The sequence below is a fragment of the Pongo abelii genome, chromosome 19 (genome assembly GCF_028885655.2).
Source record: "Pongo abelii isolate AG06213 chromosome 19, NHGRI_mPonAbe1-v2.0_pri, whole genome shotgun sequence".
Lineage (NCBI taxonomy): Eukaryota > Metazoa > Chordata > Mammalia > Primates > Hominidae > Pongo > Pongo abelii.
This window is the reverse complement of record NC_072004.2, coordinates 8653846-8668576: the sequence shown is the minus strand read 5'-3', so window position 1 is coordinate 8668576 and position 14731 is coordinate 8653846. Positions and strand designations below refer to the sequence as shown.

General features: G+C 47.1%; 1 protein-coding gene across 3 annotated transcripts; it reads left to right on the top strand.

Annotated features, from left to right (window-relative positions):
* Window positions 1–1616: 1616 nt before the first annotated feature.
* On the top strand, window positions 1617–12925 carry LOC100435142 (speedy protein E4). Of its 3 annotated transcripts, XR_008514957.2 has the most exons (8): window positions 1617–2162; window positions 2940–3170; window positions 3991–4049; window positions 4822–4907; window positions 6925–7093; window positions 7217–7320; window positions 8187–8358; window positions 12592–12925. XR_008514957.2 is itself a non-coding variant. In XM_054535405.2 (7 exons), exons 1-6 carry the CDS (start codon window positions 2054–2056, stop codon window positions 7274–7276), a joined length of 714 nt encoding a protein of 237 aa, XP_054391380.2. In that variant the 5' UTR covers window positions 1617–2053; the 3' UTR covers window positions 7277–7320; window positions 12592–12925. The 3 variants fall into 3 exon arrangements, 2 of the variants coding, with proteins under 2 accessions (XP_054391380.2, XP_054391379.2); XM_054535405.2 differs by lacking the exon at window positions 8187–8358; XM_054535404.2 differs by lacking the exon at window positions 12592–12925 and having other exon boundaries at window positions 8187–9487.
* The last annotated feature ends 1806 nt before the right edge of the window (window positions 12926–14731 follow it).

Here is a 14731-nt window from a genome sequence, read left to right as displayed (position 1 = left end):
CGAACTAGCTGGGACTACAGGTGTGTGCCACCACACCAGGCTGATTTTAAATTTTTTTGGAGAGACGGAGCCCCACAACGTTACTCAGACTCGTCTCCAACTCCTGAGTTCAAGTGATTCTCCAGCCTTTGCCTCCCAAAGTGTAGGGATGGCAGGCATGACCCACCATGCCCAGCCAATAAAGCCCCTTCTGTTTCACTCTAATGATATTTTTGGTGCATACCTACAGCCATTGTTGTATTCACCTGCATCACTGAAGGAAAAGAGAAGGGGAGAAGTGACAGTTTTGTTTTTCCCTGAACATATCAGAAGAAACCTGGACTGTTTAGCTCATTTTTGGACAATGTATTCACATAATTTAAGATGGCTGCCTTATTGTAGCCTGTCTACAGAAGTTGCCTAGAAGACAGAGGAATATGCAAAATTGGCTTGAAGAGTGATTAATCAGAACTTTACGTGGTACAGAAGAGAAATGTTAATGGCAACAGAATATTGATCTTCTAATGTTTGAAAGCCTATTAAATAGGAGAGAAAGATGATTTTCTGTTTTGTTGTAAAAGGATCCAACCGGTTCTGATGGTTGAAAGCATCGTGAATGCGAAGGTCCGCTCAACGTAAGCAGAGTTTCCTAACAGTTGGACTTCCACAGCGACGGGATCTGCCTCTTCATTCAGTTGTGCCTTTCCCATCAGCGAGAGACTCCTAGGAGCCCATTAGGAAGCTGTGCCAGAACCCACAGGTTCTTTGGATAGTATCTGAGATAGTATCCAGCTCTTATATTTTTATTTGTTCTTAAAAAAATATTTTTGAGACTGAGTCTCACTCTGTCCTCCAGGCTGGTGTGCAGTGGTGCAATCATAGCTCACTGCAGCCTCAAACACCTGGGCTGAAGCAATCCTCCTGCCTCAGCCTCCCAAGTACTGGGACCACAGGTGTGTGCCACGATTCCTGATTACTTTGTTTATATTTTGTAGAGATGAGGTTTTGCTATGTTGCCCAGACGAATCTTGAACTCCTAACCTCAAGTGACGCTCCTGCCTTGGCCTCCCAAAGGAGTGAGATTATGAGCAGGAGCCCCTGGGCCTGGCTGAGATTTTTCCCCTTAGTCTTTTTATACACAGGATATTTTATTCATAAAATACATAAATAGTAGGAAAATTTTGGGGTCAAGTGAAATAGATATGTTGTTATAGTTGATATATAGACCAGAGTTCCTTAGCTGAACTGGAGGGGAAGGCTTTAGGTGATCCATGGATACCCTGAACTTGTGGACACCATTGAAGATCTGTACGAACCCATGGACAGTCTCCTATGATTTTCATTACTCAAAATGTCTCTCAGACTCAAAGATGCCTGAGAGCAAAGGATGTGTGTTCCCCTAGTATAGGATCCAGGATAGTGAATAACAGTAAACATTCAGCAAAAACGCTTTGCCACATTGAGTACTTCGACGTAACGTCTCTATTCAACAAGTCAATGTACCCGGGATCTCCTGTATATGTTAACCTCACTCTTGGAAGATCTCATCATTCTGCTTACCCTAAATTTCCTTCCACCTTCCTCCCTCTCTCACCAGACTGGACTCTGAAATGGCAAGGAGAAGTGGGGAGGAGAGCCCAACATCCCTCAAGTTTAGAGTGGAGAGGACACAGCCTCTGCTGGGACACGGAAAAGAGGAATGCGGAGACCCTGAGGATGCTTTTGGACAATGCTCAGAGGTTGGGACATTGCCAGGAGATACCGTTCACCCCAGATCTCCAAGAAAAGAGATCAGTCTGGCAGTTACACGTGTTTTTCTTCAAACTGGTTGCCAGGTTGGAACGACCGATGACATCAGAGATTCCGACTCTCCTGATTGGAAGGACCGGCCTCTGGGTGCTTGGGAGCTCAGGTGGACAACAGCAACTTCTCAGAACTGCTCTTCACTCCTAACTTCTCCCGAGCCTCCAGAAGAGAAACGCGCTCTTCTGGGTCCTAACGGAGTCCGGAAGAAGGCTTTGGACAGAACAGGGACTAGGTTCTGTGGACAGAAACAAAGCGTTTAGGAGAGATTATGGCCAGTGGTCAAGCGCACCCCCCGTTTGAGGAGGAGAGCCCCCAGCCTAGCACATCAGTGCGGTCCCCCGAGGTGGTGGTGGATGATGAAGTGCCAGGACCATCAGGTGAGGTGACTGGAGGGAGAAGCGATGGGAGATGATTGACTGAGGAGAGGGAAGGGGGCCAGTTACTGGGAATCTGGAGCACCTGAGTAGGGTGTGTGGGAAAGAAAGGAGGGACTCAGGAAGCCAAGGATCGGGGAAGGAGGGTGCAGGGAGTGGGGCCAAGCATGGCCACGTGGAAAGAAAGTCTGGGGAGCAATGAAGGGGGTCAGGAGATGCCCTCAGAAGATGAGAGAGGAAGGCCAAGGCGGATGGATCACGAGGTCAGAAGATCGAGACCATCCTGGTTAACATGATGAAACCCTGTCTCTACCACAAATACAAAAATGAGCTGGGCATGGTGGCGCATGCCTGTAGTCCCAGCTACTCAAGAGGCTGAGGCAGGAGAATCTTTTGAACCCAGGAGGCGGAGGTTGCAGTGAACCGAGATCGCGCCACTGCACTCCAGTCTGGGCAACAAGAGGGAGACTCCATCTCAAAAAAAAAATAGAGAGAGAGAGAGAGAGGAGACAGAGCTCAAGGGAAGTTTTCCGTTTTTCTCCAATTGAAAGTTCTTATCTGTGATGAGGAAATGTTTCGAGGACAGAGAGCTGGAAGAATGGGGATGTGAGGGAGAGGCAGATGGGGATCAGCAAAGGAGAAAGGTGGAAACATGGCTTGGAGAAGCCGACAGTCTGCGAGGCTGGGGAGGATGGAAGAGTAGTTTGAGGTTCCTGGGTCGGGGCGTCTAAGGTGATCAATGGCAGAAACATGACACCACGGCCTGGTTTCTTCACTCAGCCCCTTGGGTAGATCCCAGCCCCCAGCCTCAATCCCTTGGCCTGAAAAGGAAGATGGAATGGTCAGACGAATCCGAGGAGGAGCTGGAGGAGGAGCTGGAGTTGGAGCGCGCCCCTGAGCCCGAGGACACCTGGGTGGCAGAGACGCTGTGTGGACTCAAGATGAAGCTGAAGGGAAAGCGAGCATCCTCCGTGCTCCCTGAGCACCACGAGGCCTTCAACAGGCTGCTTGGTAGGAGGATACCCCAAAGAGCACCTCCAACCCTGTTCTTTTAAAAAAGTGGAATCTTTCAATAATCACACTTTCCCAGTAAAAAGAATATGCCCTCCTCGGGGGTGAGCGCTCCATGCGGGAGGAGGATGCTTAGGAGATAGAGGATTGGGCTAGTCTTAATAAAGGTCTGCACTTGAAATAAGAAGGCTTGGTTTCTAGCCAGGTGCAGTGGCTCATGCCTGAGATCTTGGCACTTTGGGAGGCTGAGGCGGGAGGATCTGTTGAACTCAGGAGTTTGAAGTTGCAATGAGCTATGATTGCACCACTGCACTCCAGCCTGGTTGACAGGGAAAGACCCTGTCATAAAATAAATAAAAGAAAAGAAAAGATAAAAGAAAGCTTGGTTTCAGCTGTACCCTCTGAAACTCTATGTCTCTTGATGACTTTTCTAAACCTAAGTGTCTCCATCCGTGGAGGGGGATAACAAGGCCATGGGCACACCCAGCTGTGACTATCTCAGGAAGCAATGATGGGAATTCTATTATGACTTCTGCGGTGGTCCCTTCCTGTCTGATGGGAGGACATCATGGCTTATTCACAGCTCTTCATCCTGTAGACTCTGACACCAAAGGCCTCCTTCGGCCTGTCCTCAGGGGGATCTCAGAGCGGAAGCCTCCCTCCTTGTCCAGTGAAAGTTCTTCTCTCTTCTCCCATCCACCTAAGCCTTGGCCACAATCCTGAGACTTCCCCCAGAGGGACACAGTTCTCCTCTCTGTTCTGTTGCTCCCACAGCAACCCTGTTCCGCTTCTCACCCTGACTCAGGCTCTCTTTTCACAGGGGATCCTGTCGTTCAAAAATTCCTGGCCTGGGACAAAGACCTGAGGGTGTCAGACAAGGTAAGTTTGTTCTCCACTCCACTGTGTTCCTGTTTTAACACACATCCCGGGGGAGGGTGCAGCGTCTAAACCCACAGTTGCTCTCCTCTCTCCCTCTACCATCTCCCACCTGCTGATTCCATACTCTTGGGCGCCCACGTTTTGATTTTTCTTTTTTCAGAAACAGGGTCTCGTTCTGTTGCCCAGGCTGGAATGCAGTGGTGCCATCATAGCTCACTGCAGCCTCAGCCTCCTGGGCTCAAGTGATCCTCCCGCCTCAGCCTCTCCAATAGCTGGAACTCCAGGCGTCAGTCACCGCCCCCAGCTATTCTAGGTCTTCTCATCATTTGTCAGCATCTCCCTCGGGGCTCTGGTAGCCTATTGCATAGTTGATGGGTGGCCGCTGCCTCTGCACAGGGTCCTTTGGAATCCAGGCCCTGGGCCAGTCTTCAAACTCCTGACCCCTATCCTCTCAGATCTGTGGGACAGTCCTTTGCCCCAGCTCACCAAGACCCTCCTGACATTAGCCACCCTAGACACACTCCCTCCAGTGATCCCATTGGAGCTCATCATCATGGGAGCATCACAGACCTCCCTTCCTCCGACTTCCTGGATTTGCAGCTGACTTTGAACACTCTCCACCCGCAAGCCCCCAATGAGCATAGTCACCCAACACTGAGGTTCCTTCTGTGATAGACAACCGCGCCCCAGCCCCTGTTCCCTTATCTCCACCATCTTCCTCTTCCAGGATGTGACCAACCTTTGTCTCTCTCTGTTCCCTTCTCTCCATCAGTATCTCCTGGCTATGGTCATAGCGCATTTTAGCCGTGCCGGCCTCTTCTCATGGCAATACCAACGCATCCATTTCTTCCTGGCTCTGTGAGTAGTTTGCTGCTTCCCACCTGTCAATATCCAGCACCCTGGGACAGTGGACGAAGTGGGATTCCAACCTTCCATCTATTTTTTTACCCTATTTCTCCTCTTTACTCTGTATATAAAAATGATAAGATTATACTATGGTGTTCTTAGTCCGTTCTTTCTAAAAACAAACACAAATGCAGTTGACAAATAGTAGAATCAAACAAAAGGAAACATAAACCCATCCTAAGGGGAAAGGAAAGCCGTGGACACGACCCTGCTCCCCAAGCAAGCAGCCATTTCTGGTTCTCTCGTCTCTCTCCTTCCCATATCAACACCAAGTGCAATTTTCCATCCTCCTCCTCCAGGTTCCCATGACAGGGGCTGAAATTCAGGTCGTCCTCGCATAACACGGATCCATCATCAAATACTCCCTGCTGGGGCTTCCTGCGAGTCCTGCCCCAAGCCAGGGGGCTTCCTAGTGCTGCCTGAATAGCTTTCCAAAGCACAGCTCCCACCCCTTCACTGCCCACCTGAACAACTTCCTTAGCTGATTTGTCTCCAAATGGAGGCCCGGGTCCATAGGGCGAATTCAACCCTCTCTGCAGTCCTTCTACCACCAAACCTGCCTACCATCTTCATGTTTCATTGTTTGCTTTCGCCACTCCTCCCAAATGCCCTCCACTCCATTTGGATTTTGTGTTTTCTGTCTGGATGTCCTGCACACATGTGGATCTGAAAGGAATGGCCCATTCCTTAAAGTCAGTTCAACCCCACAGCCTTTGCGATGCCTCCCTGATCTTCCAGCTTCTGCATGCCCACAGCACTTTAGTGACATCCTAGGATGATGTGATGTTTTGGATTCGTTTATCTGCCCTCCTTTTCCTCAAACCCATCAGACTAGACCCCTGTTGAAGGCAGGGTATTATCAAAATATCAAAGATTTGTTTTTGTTTTTACCAGGGACTTGCTCTGTCCCTCAGGCTGGAGTGCAGTAGCCCGATCGTAGCTCACCACAGCCTCCCGTCTCCCAGGCTCTAGTGATCCTCCCACCTCAGCCTCCTGAGTAGTTGGGACTACAGGTGCACGCCACCACATCTAGCCAGGTTTTATGATTTTTAGTAGAGATGAGGTTTTGCTATGTCACCCAGGCTTTTCTGGAACTCCTGGGTTCTCACCTCAGCCTCTCAGAGTGCTGGTATTATAGATGTGAGCCACCCAATTAGCCAAAATATCAAAGTATTCCTGAAACACTCAGCACAATTCTTTTCATTTTGCAAGTACTCGTATTATATTGACTCTATGGAATAATTCATATGGCATTTGCCTGTAAGATAAATCTTTCCTTCTTTCCTTCATTCATTCATGTATTCATTTATTCAACAAAACCTTATGAAGTACATCATATGTGCCAGGGAATAGGAAGGATGAGAAGAGAGTTCGCAGCCATGCTTGTTGAATTCATGCACCAAGATAAACAAAGCCCTCTAGTGGCCTTTTGGTAGGTGAGAGATGATTTACAGAAACACACCACTAGGTTCCTGTCCTTGGGGGCACTTATGATGGAGGGGGAAGACAGGTGTGTGCATACATGTCAAGGAAAGGGGGTGTGGGAGGAACAGGGATGGGGACTAGGATGAGGTGATGTCATCTGTCTTGTGTAAGGATGGCAGGACACACCCTTAGGATAAGACTTGGGTTGTTTTCCAATTCAGTAGGGGTCTTGCCATATTACCCAGACTGGTCTCTAACTCCTGGCCTCCAGTGATCCTCCTGCCTGGACTCCCAACGTGCTGGGATTCCAGGCGAGGGCCACCACTCCCAGCCACCACTTGGATCATCTCCTTCCTGAAGGTGTGAGAGGCGCCCTTAGCAGGTCTCTGTCCAGCGGGGCCTCCTGAGGAAGGCAGGGCTCTCTGCAGGGTGGCTGTTGGTGCTGAGCTGAGGACGCTCCCCGCACTCCTCTCTGGGAAACTGCCCTCAGGCAGGGGTCCCTCCTGGTGGGGCCCCTGAGCAGCAACCTGATCTCTCTCCCCAGCTACCTGGCCAGTGACATGGAGGAGGACAACCAGGCCCCCAAACAAGACATCTTCTCCTTCCTCTACGGGAAGAACTACTCCCAGCGACCCTTGTTCCATAAGCTTCGATACCAGCTCCTCTGTTCCATGCGCTGGAGGACGTGGGTTTCCCCCGAGGAGATGGAGGAGGTAGGTGGGGCCATATGAGGAGGTGGGGGTGGGGAGGGGTGGGGTGGATTGGAGGCTGGAGGAAGGCAGGGAGGGGTCTTCCTGGGGAGTCCCTGGCTTCTCAAGTGGTGTGTGTTTTTCCAGATCCAGGCTTATGACCCAGAGCACTGGGTGTGGGCCCGAGAACGCACCCTCATTTCCTAGAGCTCTGGGGACATGGAGGCCTGAGGTCATCGGCCTGAGAGAAGGTACCTGTATATCCTCCGGGGAAAAGGCAGAATATTCTCATCTATCAAAAAATCCGAGGAACCCAACTGCTTGATCCGGCTTCAAGCCTGGTCAACATGGTGACACCCCATCTCCACAAAAAATACAACAATTAGCCGGGCGTCCTGGTGGGCACCTCTAGTCCCCACTACTCAGGAGCCTGAGGCGGAAGGAACACCAGAGCCCCATAGGTCGGGGCTGCAGTGAGCTGTGATTCTGCCACTGAACTCCAGCCAGGATGACAGAGTGACACGAGTGACACCCTTTCTCAAAAATGAGAATGCTACCTAGGTCCAGGGAGGTTCATTATGGCTGAAACACTTGAGTTACTGATTTGGGGAAAGGATTCAGTGAAGATTTGGTTGACATCTTGTGCAGCTAACCACATTTAGGACCAAGCATTAGACTTAAACATGAGAGATTAAGGTTTGGGATTAGGAATCTGGTCTGCTGGTTCCTGAGGTTGTCGTGTTAGACATGTTTGTAGCATGGTTAAAAGTTTAGATCTTCAGCAACATAAAAGGCCCCAAGTGTGATGAAGTCCAAAGCCACGTCCTCCAAGGGTGCTCTACTCCCTGGGTGGACCCACCCAAAGTCCTTGCTATGAAGCAGGTCACTGGGGCTGACCTTGGGTGTATTAAGTGATTTGTGGAGTCAAGCTCACCAAAGTGTGAGTACCAGAATCAAAAATGATGGTTCAGAATCAGGGTTTACAATAAAGGGTTAGAGATAAAATCGGATTTATACATTGCTCTGAACTCTAGTTAGGATTGACGTGGGATGGGAATAACCTTCCTGTCTAGAGATCTCCCTCCTTGAAGTGTGACATCCTCTCTCTCACTTCCAGAACACTGGGCCCAGGGGAGATGGGAATTTTCAGCAGGAAGTTGATCGCGACGCTAATGCCAGACACCAGGAAGGGATAGAGGAGCCTCCTGTGCAGATCATCTAGAAGAAGCTGGACTCTTCTAGAAGGGGCAAAATACCGTGACCAGGTTTTCCTCCTAGGAGCCATGGAGGTACTTCTAGGAGTCAGTGGAGGGAAAGTGAGAAACCAGGGGTGTTTCTGGTTCCACCCCTTCCTGCGGCAAAACCTCCCTTTTCACGTTGCTGAATCCCAGCCTCCCCTGGGCTGGAAGCTGGAGTTCCTGTTTCCTATGGACTTGGTTGCCACAGTCCAGAGCATTTGAAGGCACAGCGCAGGCGCTCAGATTGTCACAGAATTCTTTGTAAAATATGAAATTACTGCCATAGGATTTTAAGAGATAGTTTAATAGATACTGTACATTTTATTGGTTTATTTTTCAAATGTTGGCCATACAATTATTACTAGGCTGATTTAAAAGAGTCTGGAGTTTTTGTAGTTTTGAAAACATGCTGTTCCTATAGAGTTCTCTGATGGTTGTTATAGACACATAAATATAATTTAGTGTTCATTTTTAAGAGAGGATCCTTTTTATCGTAAATGTTTTCTCTTTAAATCGTTTTATCTATTATCACATGTGCTCCCGAAGCGAGCACTCTTGTTATCTATGATACTGACCTAATATATCCATTATATGTATAGCTAGGTGGTAGTTCCCCTACGTTCTTCTAAATAGAAATGTTTATTTTCTGTTTGGTGTTTGTTACTGAATTGTGAGAATTCAGTTGTGATTTTTAACATGCCTTCCGTATATACTAACATGTCCAATATATACTATACATTTTGTTTGTTTATTTTGAAAATGACGGGCGTGGCATTATTCCTACATTTATTTCACTAGTTTAGAAATACAAGTATTTTTTAAATGACACTGTTCTTATGAAGTTGTGTGATGGCTGTTACACCTGTTCTATACATATAAATATAATTCTGTTTTCATTTTTAAGAGAGGATTCTTTTTATCCTAAATGTTTTATTTTTAAATCTTTTTATCTGTTATTACATGTACTGCTGAAGGGAGCACTGTCATTACCTAGAGTAGTTACATAATATATCTATTATATTTATAGCTAGGTGGCATTTCCCAGAAATTCTTGTAAAAATAAATTTTTATTGGACGTTGAGTGTTTGTTATTGAATTGTGAGAATTCAGACATAATTTTTTAGCTTGTATTGAAAGGTTCGTATGTTACTTTAAAGAGGACATGTGTTTGAAAGGAGGACCGGAGCTGTGTGTTTTAAAGAGGACAGTGCAGTGCGCTGCCTCGGAAAATGCAATAAAGATGAAGTTTTCTCATCTTCACAATGACTGGGACCATATCGGTCTGGATTGCTTATTTGTTGTCCAATGACATTTTTGTTTAATGCGGTTTTAGTTATTTGAACAAATTTATTAACCCTGGAAAATAATGCTGAATCTTTTTTTTTCTTTCTTTTCTTTTTTTTTTTTTTTTTTTGAGATGGAGTCTCGGTCTGTCACCCAGGCTGGAGTGCAGTGGTGCAGTCTCGGCTCACTGCAAGCTCCGCCTCCTGTGTTCACGCCATTCTCCTGCCTCAGCCTCCCAAGTAGCTGGGACTACAGGCACAGGCCACCACGCTCGGCTAATTTTTTGTATTTTTAGCAGAAACGGGGTTTCACCATGTTAGCCAGGATGGTCTTGATCTCCTGACCTCGTGATCCATCCGCCTCGGCCTCCCAAAGTGCTGGGATTACAAGAACGAGCCACCTCCCTTGGCCCTTTATTTTATTTATTTGTTTATTTATTTATTTATTTATTTATTTATTTATTTATTTATTTGAGACAAGGATCTTGTCCCATTCCCCAGGCTGAAATGCAGTGGCTCAGTCTCAGCTCACTGCAACCTCCGCCTCCCAGGTTCAAGCAATTCTCTTGTCTCAGCCTCCTGAGAAGCTGGGATTACAGGTGCCTGCCACCACGCCCAGCTAATTTCTGTATTTTTAGTAGAGGCACCATTTTACCATGTTGGCCAGGCTGGTCTCGAACTCCTGACCTCAGGTGATCCGTCCCCCTCGGCCACCCAAAGTGCTGGGATTACAGGCGTGACACAATGCTTTCGGCCCATACAGTAAAACTATTTATGAGAAGACGGAAATATCTCGGCTTAGTTAGTAGAAATCAAATTAATGAAGTCAATGAACTCTGAGGAGATGCTTGACAGACACACAAGATAAGGTGGAGGAGGTTGCAAAGTGTGGATGTTTGCGTAACCACAAGTGTGGCTGAGCCTAGAACGCAGTTACTATTCCAGCACATGGAACCGTGAAGCTATTGTTACAGATGACCTTCATTCTAGGACCCTCGTGTCGCCAATACCATAAACCACATGCAAACGAGGCAAGTAAGATGTGGGAGGAATTTGAGAAGCGTTTGTGCAATGTCCAGGGATGTACTTATAATGGGATGAACATAGGGAGTTAACAAGAGTCTGCACTGACCCTGAACACTCCAAACATTCTTGGGATGGCTGCATGCAGTGGCTCATGCCTGTCATTTCAGCACTTTGGGAGGCCCAGGTGGGCAGATTGTTTAAGCCCAGGAGTTCAAGACCAGCCTGGGCAACATGGCGAAACCACACCTCTATAAAAATACAAAACTGGGCCAGGAGCAGTGGCTCACGCCTGTAATCTCCGCACTTTGGGAGGCCGAGGCAAGCAGATCACGAGGTCAGGAAATCAAAACAATCCTGACTAACATGGCGAAGCCCCGTCTCTACTAAAAAAAAAAAATACAAAAAAATTAGCCGGGCATAGTGGCATGCGCCTGTAGTCCCAGCTACTTGGGAGGCGGAGGTAGGAGAATGACTTGAACCCGGGAGGTGGAGGTGACAGTGAGCCTAGATCACACCACTGCACTCCAGCCTGGGTACTACAGAGTGAGACTCCATCTCAAAAAAAAAAAAATACAAAACCTAGCTGGGTGTAGTGGTGCACACCTGCAGTCCCAGCTACCCAGGAGGCTGAGGTGGGAGGATTGCTTGGGCCTGGGAGGTCAAGGCTGCATCAGCCGTGATCATAGCACTGCACTCCAGCCTGGGCAACAGAGCAAGACCCTCTCTCAAAAAAAAAAAAAAAAAATTCAAAACATTCTTGGGGACTGCAGGTCTGCTGTATCTATCTGCCAATGATGTAGTCACAGGTAAACAGACCGAATATTGCCCATGTCTCCTGTTTAGTGCCCTCTCTGCTGTTAGAGAATCCCAAGCCTAGAAGGAGGGAAAGCTAATTCTTCTGCTGACTTGGTGAATCTGCCTGTGTGACTGGCTCTTGGTCAGCCTGCCATGGATTGCTGCCTGAGTTGCCTTCCTGTCCCTTGCTGCGTCCGATGAGGGTCCAACCAATCCACTCAGAGGTATTAGGATGAGTAGCAGTAAGCATGAAAAATACAGGATTACTTTCCAGAATACATAAAGACCTTCTATAAATCAATAAAAATACAAAGCAACTTGATGTTTAAAATGCGCATGAAACATGAACAGGAGACTCACAGAAGAAGAAATGGCTGTATTCAGATGAGTAACTTCACCTATCAGACTGGCAAAATTTAAGAGATTGGTAATATACCATGTTAGTGAGTGTCTTAGTCAGTTTGTTCTGTTCTAACAAATTCTCATCGACTGGGAAACTTAAAACATTTCTTTCTCACATTTCTGGAGGCTGGGAAGCCCAAGATCAAGGTGCCAGGAGAGGCAGTGTCTGGTGAGGGCCCATTTGCTGGTTTGCAGACTGGAAATCTTAAACATTTCTTTCTCATAGTTCTGGAGGCCAGGAAGTCCAAGATCAAGGTGCCAGGAGAAGCAGCATCTGCTGAAAGTCAGCTTGCTGGTTTGCAGATGGCTGTCTTCCTGCTGCTCCCTCACATGGCAGAGACAAAGAGAGAGAAAGCAAGCTGTCTCTTTTGTTAAAAGGGCACTAAAGCTATCATGAGGGTACCACCCTTAGGAGCTAATACATCCCAAAGGCTCTATATCCAAGTACAATTATATTGGAGATTAGGGTTTGATATGGTTTGTCCGTGTCCCCATTCAAATCTCAACTTGAGTTCTTATCTCCCAGAATTCCCACATGTCATGAGAGGGACCCAGGCAGAGGTAATTGAATTGTGGGGGCCGGTCTTTCCTGTGCTGTTCTCCTGATAGTGAATAAGTCTCAGGAGATCTGATGGGTTTATCAGGGGTTTCCACTTTTGCTTCCCTTTCATTTTCTCCTGCCGCCACCACGTAAGAAGTGCTTGTCACCTCCCGCCATGACTCAGGCCTCCCAGCCATGTGGAACTGTAAGTCCAATTAAACCTCTTTTTCTTTCCAGACTTGGATATGTCCTTATCAGCAGCACGAAAATGGACTAAGACAGGGTTTCAACATGCGAATTTTGAGGGGGGCACAGATTCAGTTCACAGCAGCGAGGATGCAGGGAAATGAAGACTCTCTACACTTTGGGTTGGAATTTAAACTTGTAAATTAGACTTGTAAAGTCTTCAGAGACTCACATATGACTTGCGAGATCAAGGCTGTGTTCTGGCAGCTCTCTCACCAGTGGCAAAAAACGGAAAAGCATCGTTTCCGTTGGATATCCTGCTACAGAATGAATTTTCACATTGAAAATTTAATTTCCCATTTAAATAAATCCATCTGGAATTTGATTTGTATATGTCTTTCTATTTTCCAAATAATGAACTAGTTGTGCTAGCACCACTTGTGGCATCATCTCTACTTTCCCTACTGGGATATGCCGTGACAGCATTTAATGCATTCCTATAGAAACTTGGGTTTATTCTGAACTTTCTATTCTCTTTATTGTATCAAGGATCATAAACGGGGACACTGTAACCCGTTTCAGGCCTCCAGATCCAGATTTGTGTTTGGTCTTGTTTTGGTTTTGGTCAGAAGTGTCTTTGAAAATTGTGAATTTTCATGCCTTTAGGCAGCTGACAAAGTCAGGCCTATCTTAGAGCAAGATACTTGCCCAAGCCCTTAAAGCACTTGAGGTTTTTTGCCTGGAGTGACGCTAGCAACATGCTGTTGTAACACTTTCACTTTAGAACACATTTGGGTGTCTGGCAGTGGACATTCCCTCTCATTCTTCTTTTGTGATAGTTCCTTAAGTACTCAATTCTCTAGACAAACTTTTACATTGTTTTGTCAACAGCTGCGGGGGGGAAAGCTCTCTGAGATTTTGATTGCAATTGCATTAAATTCCTAAATTCATTTGGATTGAATGTACAGCTTTACCATATTGAAACATCATTTAGACACTTTGTAAGCCTCTATTCAGTTGTTTTATATCCTCAGTTAAAATTTTTAGGGTTTCTTCTTTTAATTGAGATGCGGTCTCACTCTGTCACCCAGGCTTGAGTGCAGTGGCGCTAACTAGGTTCACTGCAGCCTTCGCCTCCCAGGCTCAAATGATCCTCCCACTTCAGCCTCCCGAGTAGCTGACAGTACAGGCAGGCGCCACCACACCCAGCTAGTTTTTTCTACTTTGGTGGAGACAGGGTTTCGCCAAGTTGCCCAGGCTGGTCTTCCACTCCTGCGCTCAAGCAATCCTCCTGCCTTGGCCTCACAAAGTGCTGGAATTACAGTTGTGAGCCAATGTTAGGGGGCTTGTCGACCAGCATACAGGGGCCTTGGAGGCTGCTTCAGAAGTTCCCACTAAGCCAAGGATACAAAGCCTGGTGACAGCCCTCCCGTGTGAGGCCCAGGTCTTACTTACCTCGCTCAAAAAATCTTTCCTGCTCATTTCATTTGAGAGTGATTTTGCTTTCTTTGGGATCTCTGTTGCGCTGCCCCACCCAGAGAGTTCCAAATCTGAATGGACTCCAGTGATGAAGTTAAATCAGCCCCCACTTTTGTCCTTTGGAATTAGAATCTGTGGGGCTGGGTCCTGGCATCTGTATCTTAATGTTCCTAGTTGAGATCCTTAGGCAGAAAGGCTGATATTTGCAAAGCACTTCTCTTCCTCCAAACTCAGCCTCCGAACTAGCTGGGACTACAGGTGTGTGCCACCACACCAGGCTGATTTTAAATTTTTTTGGAGAGACGGAGCCCCACAACGTTACTCAGACTCGTCTCCAACTCCTGAGTTCAAGTGATTCTCCAGCCTTTGCCTCCCAAAGTGTAGGGATGGCAGGCATGACCCACCATGCCCAGCCAATAAAGCCCCTTCTGTTTCACTCTAATGATATTTTTGGTGCATACCTACAGCCATTGTTGTATTCACCTGCATCACTGAAGGAAAAGAGAAGGGGAGAAGTGACAGTTTTGTTTTTCCCTGAACATATCAGAAGAAACCTGGACTGTTTAGCTCATTTTTGGACAATGTATTCACATAATTTAAGATGGCTGCCTTATTGTAGCCTGTCTACAGAAGTTGCCTAGAAGACAGAGGAATATGCAAAATTGGCTTGAAGAGTGATTAATCAGAACTTTACGTGGTACAGAAGAGAAAT

Excerpts from the sequence above, each read along its gene's own strand:
- LOC100435142 (XM_054535405.2), top strand. The coding sequence starts at position 2,054 with ATGGCCAGTGGTCAAGCGCACCCCCCGTTTGAGGAGGAGAGCCCCCAG. Across the intron at positions 2,163-2,939 it reads TGAAGTGCCAGGACCATCAG|CCCCTTGGGTAGATCCCAGC; the intron begins GTGAGGTGACTG and ends TTCTTCACTCAG. Across the intron at positions 7,094-7,216 it reads CCCCCGAGGAGATGGAGGAG|ATCCAGGCTTATGACCCAGA; the intron begins GTAGGTGGGGCC and ends GTGTTTTTCCAG.